General features: G+C 45.9%; 1 protein-coding gene across 2 annotated transcripts in view; it reads right to left on the bottom strand.

Annotated features, from left to right (window-relative positions):
• Positions 1-265: 265 nt before the first annotated feature.
• The window catches only part of PLXNA4 (plexin A4), a 469295-nt gene continuing 463560 nt past the window's right edge, over positions 266-6000 (bottom strand). For both annotated transcript variants that reach the window (XM_061467955.1, XM_061467956.1), the window contains exons 31-32: positions 5792-5942; positions 266-4833 (exon numbers count right to left, since the gene is read on the bottom strand). In XM_061467955.1, the coding sequence (XP_061323939.1) occupies positions 4738-4833; positions 5792-5942 (247 nt within the window). In that variant the 3' untranslated portion in view covers positions 266-4737. The remainder of the gene's footprint in view (positions 4834-5791; positions 5943-6000) is intronic.

Genomic DNA, 6000 nt, shown 5'->3' with positions numbered 1-6000 from the left:
CCTAAATGTCCTGGTTTCCCCTTTGTTTCCCACACCCAGGTTTGCTTTACTGAGCTTCCCTGCACCCTACTCTCTGCTGCCAGCATCTTTGAGGTGATCTGTTTCCAAGCAGAAAGAATTTCTTGAGGTAAAACTCCATTTTTAGAACAGAAGATTAACACAAAACAAAAGAGCGCCAATGGACAACAACGACGACAACAGAAATCACACACGTGACAGGTTGGTTAGACTTAAGCAGCTTTATATCCTTGCTGGGGAGGGGGTGTTGGTGGTTTTATTTGTTCCAAGTGTAAATATCTATTCTTTTCCTGACCTCTTCCTACAGATTAATTCTTTGCTGTAAGCCTGTGTCCCCTTGGGTCCTTCTCTAACAGCGTAGTGAACTGAGCCACCCCAAAGAAAAGGTGGTTGACAAGCTCTATTTTCAAAGCATTCCACACAGAGTAGTTATGCTCTGTAAGACAACTCAACTTTTGGGGAGAAAGAGGCATTGCACGGTGGAAGAAGTGAGGGGAAACTGCAGCACTCCATGGACCAAATGATACTTTGGAACGGGAACAGCATTGGATGCAAAGAGGGAAAACTCAGGTTGTGAATGGCCAGGAGGCTGAAGTTCACACCATGATGTTGAGGTTCACTTGCTTCACCAGTTGCCAGCTCCACAGCATACCATGTTTGGATGGCCATAGGTATCTGAGACTTCCACTTGCCCTCTTTTACTACTCATCAGATGCATGGAGCAAATTGTCCTGGCATTGTCTAGTGGAAGGTGTTCCTGCCCATGGCAGGGGATTGTAACTACATGATCTTAAGGTCCTTTCCAACCCTAACTATTCTATGATTCTATGATCACTATATGCCAATGACTCTATCAACTGTCATGGTGAGGAATCTGCCACCATAGAAACAGTCTACTGTGATTGTGTAAATGATCATAGCTCCCTGGTCTGGAGAAACAGAAAATGGATTTTACCCTCTTGTTTAAGCCAAGCTTAAACAGGGGAGATTTAGGTTGGATATAAAGAAGAAGCTCTTCACTGTGAGAGTGGTGAGGTGCTGGCACAGGGTGCCCAGAGAAGCTGTGGCTGCCCCATCCCTGGCAGTGTTCAAGGCCAGGTTGGACACAGGGGCTTGGAGCAAGCTGCTCTAGTGGAAGGTGTCTCTGTCCATGGAAGGGATTGGAACTGAATGAGCCTTAACGTCCCTTTCAACCCAAACCATTCTATAATTCATTGTCTTGATTGCAGTGTTTGAGAAATACCCATAAAGATCAGCCTATCGTCCGGCATATTTTGGATATTAGGAGCCTGTCTATTGACTTCCAGGGATTTTGGCTCCAGTTCTCTCCATGAATCTTGAAAACCAGCATGGAATGCCACCTGTTGGGCATTTTTTTGTCAAGTGTGGAAAGGGAGGTGGGAAGAAACAAATCAAAGGAAGAGGAAAAGAACGCATCCATGTCGTAGTAGGGCTCATTCTTCTGTTTGTGTCTTTGCTTTTTATTGTATTCTACATGCACTTAAAAAATAGTTAGCTGAACAGTTGAGGCTGGGAAGAAAGATGCCAAGACCTCTCATAGACTGGGGGATGCTGGGACAATGGTTGTAAATGGGGAGGGCACTGAAGGGTACAGCGGAGGAAGCCCACGCATTTACATCACAATTCTGGCACATTTTCCACACAAAACCCAAAACCAGCTCAAACACCAAATAAAGAAAAACAAAACTAAGGAGGAGATGAAAGAGAAGCAAAATAGAGATTTTCTTTCAAATCCTGGGGATGGGGGAAAGAAGAGGGTGGAGAGAAAACAGAAATGCCTAACGGGGAAATCGGGAAGGGTTAAGACACCAATCTCACAGAGCTTCCCATTTCCCCATAGTGTTTCAATCTCAGTGTCTCTGAGGTGTTCAAGTTTTTTTCTTGAAAAAAACACAGAAAAATATATATTACAGATGGAAAACTCCGTACCAGCAAGAAGAAATAAAATAATCACAATGAAAAACAACCATCACAAACCGAAAAACGCAGACCTGAAAACATCGAAACGAAACAGGGTGAGTCTTGAATTTCCCCTGTGATGTTCCTCTGACTCCAGTAACAGGATTACACCAGTTCACTTTGATACTTCCAGCTTCCTCATCCTTTCATGTGCGCATGTCCAGGCAGTACAGCCCATCACTCATAACCCCTTCCCTCCAAGCCAGCTATTCGTCCTTAGACTCCTACCATCCAGGTGTGAGTACAAGGCATGACAATAGGGTCCATATTTCTCTTTTGTGGCACTTTGTTTGTCAAAACCTTTGGTTTCTTCCTTTTTTTTTTTATTTTTATTTTTCCTTTTTTTATGTACTTATAAAAATATTGTGTTTGTGTTGTTGTTGTCATTTTCTTACTGCTGGCTCTGGTGGGACTTTTCACCCCACTTTCACAGCCATCATCAGTGGATCTGGAACATGCGCCGACGTTACTTGAACGCATCAACAAAACCAATGGCAGAACCAACCAAACTCCCCAAAATCATCCCCAATGCGCAGGCCTCTTACAAATGCTGAGATGTTCATAAGGTGCATGATGAGTCCATCAGCTCAGCACTCAAACAGAAAGCAAGCAAAACTAAAGAGGAAAGAACGCACACGTGCACACAGATACACACACACACGCTCACGCACACATAAAATAACTAGAATCAAGAGAGAAATGTCTGGGGTTTTAAAACCAAGACGTGTCCCTACGTTTGCTGTTTCAGTATGAACCTTGTGATATTCTCTCCACAGACACATCCAGTTTGGGACTGCTGTTATTTAACTGGTTTTAGAAAGACTTGCCTACACGTGTATCTGCTTGGCTGAACGAAACCCGCTTGCTGACTGACTCCTGTTTGCACCACATCCCCTATTAAATGCACCCATCTGTCACTCTCAAAGAGGTTCTGGTTTGCTAGTAAGATGCATGAATAAAAACCAATGCACTCGTTCTGTAATCAATTTACACACCCTGTTTTTACCCCTTCCTCCCTCCAGGTGCAAAGTAGATCCAGGCTGTAGCTCTGTGGATGGTGTGGGATGGATGTGAGCTTATTCTCCGTGGCGTCAAGCCACTCCTCCATCTGCTAGTGAGCTCTGTTCATTTCTGGTTAGGCAAATGCAGACCCAGCTCTTCCCTCCGTGGTGTACAAGATGCAAGGTTCTCCAGACCTTGAGGGTCTCCTTGTAAGCTGAACCATGGTGTTATCTAGGCTAGCAGCTGTATGAACAAAGCAGTCAAACACAGAAGAGACACAGGAGCTCACACCTCTTTGGCTGGCCATGAAACAGGTAGAGATGTTGTTCTGGAGGAGCTGAGTAGAGGATAGGACAGTGATCTCTGAAGGGATAGGAAGTGCAAAGAGAGAGCAAATCCTTCCCAGGCAGCAACTGTGCCTTCAGCAAGGCCTGTTGGTTCCAGAAATGGAGAACAGGAGAGGCCAGGAGTTGGCACCAAAAGGCAGATGGGCTTACAGCAGTTCAGAGATCTCCAGAAGACATGCAGTTTGGCTAGGGGTATCTAGGTAGAAGACTTCTCTGCAATGTTTCATTTGGATTTCATCCAAGATTTCCTTCTAAAATGCATGATGACATTTCCTCTTAGGAGTGGCTTCGAAGGAAGGTTTTTACCATCAGTTGTATGTACCACCTCGCTTCATGACAAGCCCTTCAGTATCCTTCTGATATTCCACAATGAGAAAACAATAGCTTTGTTCCAGTTGAGGAAACAGAATGGAAAGAACTAACAGCTTTAAAACAAAATCCCTCTGGTTGGTTTTTGAGGCCAAGCTCCTTGCCTGGAACAAAATGAGACTTCTGGCTTTTGCTTTCCAAGCTGAGGTGGGGACTAAGGAGATGCTGTGCTGTCCATTGCCAGAAGGAACAGAACCACCACTGAGCAGAGAGAGCATTTTTGCCGCAGTGCTACAACCAACAGGACACAATGGGAAAGACAGAGGGGAACACAGGTCTCTTGGAAAAATAAGAAGAACCATATGGAACACATGGGCAGGGGACCATCGGTCTCCTCCTCTACTCTTGACCCTGCCCCAGATGAGCAGCTTCACTGCTGTTTGCCCAGGCAGATAAGAGCCACAATGGTCCCACTCTGGCAGGAGCTGTGGCATATTTTGGGGAGCCTTTGGATTCCTCTCCCAGTGGGTCACTATCAAGAGATAGAGTTGCAATGGCTCTGCAGGAGAGGATCTTGACTTGCTCCTGCCCTCCAGGATCCCTGCAGGCAGGCTTGCCTTCCCCCTGGGGAGGCCTTTAGTAATACTGAGTTCATTTCCATGTCCACTCCAGAGGCTACAGCCCCTGGAAGGCAGTTTAAAGCAGCATGAAAGAAGTTACCTCCCAGTTTTGCATCTCCAGAATGATGTGATGGTGAGGGAGGGTTTGAGTAGGGGGGGTTGTGTGCAATAGTCCTTCTCTAGGGCAAAGGCAGAGGGGAAGCTGTGAAAAGAAGAGCTTCACCCAAACATCTTGATGTCCCCAGAGCCAGGATTTCTCTGCAGTCTTTTCTCTTAACCCCTGGGGCTCTGTTGCTTCGTCCATAGATATTGAAAGAGAAAGAAATGAGAGAAAGAGAGAGGAGCACTGTTCAGGTGACTCTGCTTACAGCCGATCAAAACTTGCACTTGGTAAAGATGATGATCTTGAGTGAGGCACGACTTGGTTTATCCCTCCCAGGGTGTCCCTGGCAGGACAGTTCTCAGCTGTCTATGCTCATGAGGGTTATGACTTGTTCAAGTTTGTAGGCAAGTTTCTGTTTCCCAGCCTGGTCGTCTTGATCAAGGGCTCCAAGAATCTGGAAAAGAAGAGAAAGAAGTGATAAAGATTGTACCTTTTTTTTTTTACCCAGAAGGACTGAGTGCAGCATCTTATAGCAGCAAGTGAGGGTTAGCTTTCCCTAAGGTAGTTCTCAGGCTTAGCTTATATCATGCAAAGCATGACCGAAGCAGGTCAGTGAGCCAGTGGGGAATTAGGCAGGCAGTTTGGAGATGATGCAGACCTCTAGACTGCAACCAAATAAATGGATTGTTGTCATGGAGATTAATTACTTGCTAGCTTTATTCATCACCTTGCTATATCACTTAGAATCTCAGACTGGTTTGGGTTGGAAGGGACCTTAAAGATCATCCAGCTCCAACCCCTGCCACGGGCAGGGACACCTTCCACTAGAGCAGCTTGCTCCAAGCCCCTGTGTCCAACCTGCCCTTGAACACTGCCAGGGATGGGGCAGCCACAGCTTCTCTGGGCACCCTGTGCCAGCGCCTCAGCACCCTCACAAGAAAGAGTTTCTTCCTGACATCTAATCTAAATCTCCCCAGAACCTGTACTTGAGATGCCACAAGTGGTCTAACTGCATCTTCAACACACAGAATCGGGTAAGTCACATTTAAGTTGTATGTCATGCTTGCTGGACCATTCTTGAGTTCTTTAGGGTATCTGAAATAGTACTAGGCACATATGCTCACTTCTGGTTCCACGTGATGAAGAGCTCATGAAGGGCTCCTCTGTAGCAAGCAAACATCTGACCATCAACTACTGCAAGCTAATAACAGGATACAAAAATGAGAGGGATCCAGGTGGAAGACTACTGGGGAGACAAATAATCCCAAAGCATCTTTTTCCAGACTCCAGGCCTTTCTTTTCATTCCATAAATCCATCATCCCCACAGCAAGGATGAAGATAGGTACCTGTGACACATGCTAGGCTCTGAGAGTGGGTGTGATGTCCCATGGTCCTGCAGAACTGCTCTTACCTCCTCGCTGTACTTGCCAACGTAGGAGTATATCTCTGAGAGTGCACTCATGGTGTTGAACTCGTTCATATGCATGCGAGACTGCTCAGCCAGGTATGCATTCATGTCCTGGTCACTGATTGCTGGCATTTTGGCAATGTCTGAATAGTACCTGGGAGAGAGAAATATGGGTGCATTTGAGAGGATGGAGTAGGGAATCAAGACATTAA

The sequence above is a fragment of the Pezoporus flaviventris genome, unplaced genomic scaffold, assembly GCF_033815535.1.
Source record: "Pezoporus flaviventris isolate CSIRO_AGI_PZ_B2104156 unplaced genomic scaffold, CSIRO_AGI_Pfla_v1 ptg000046l, whole genome shotgun sequence".
Lineage (NCBI taxonomy): Eukaryota > Metazoa > Chordata > Aves > Psittaciformes > Psittacidae > Pezoporus > Pezoporus flaviventris.
Note: the sequence above shows the minus strand (reverse complement) of the source record. Positions and strands in the feature narration are given on the sequence as shown.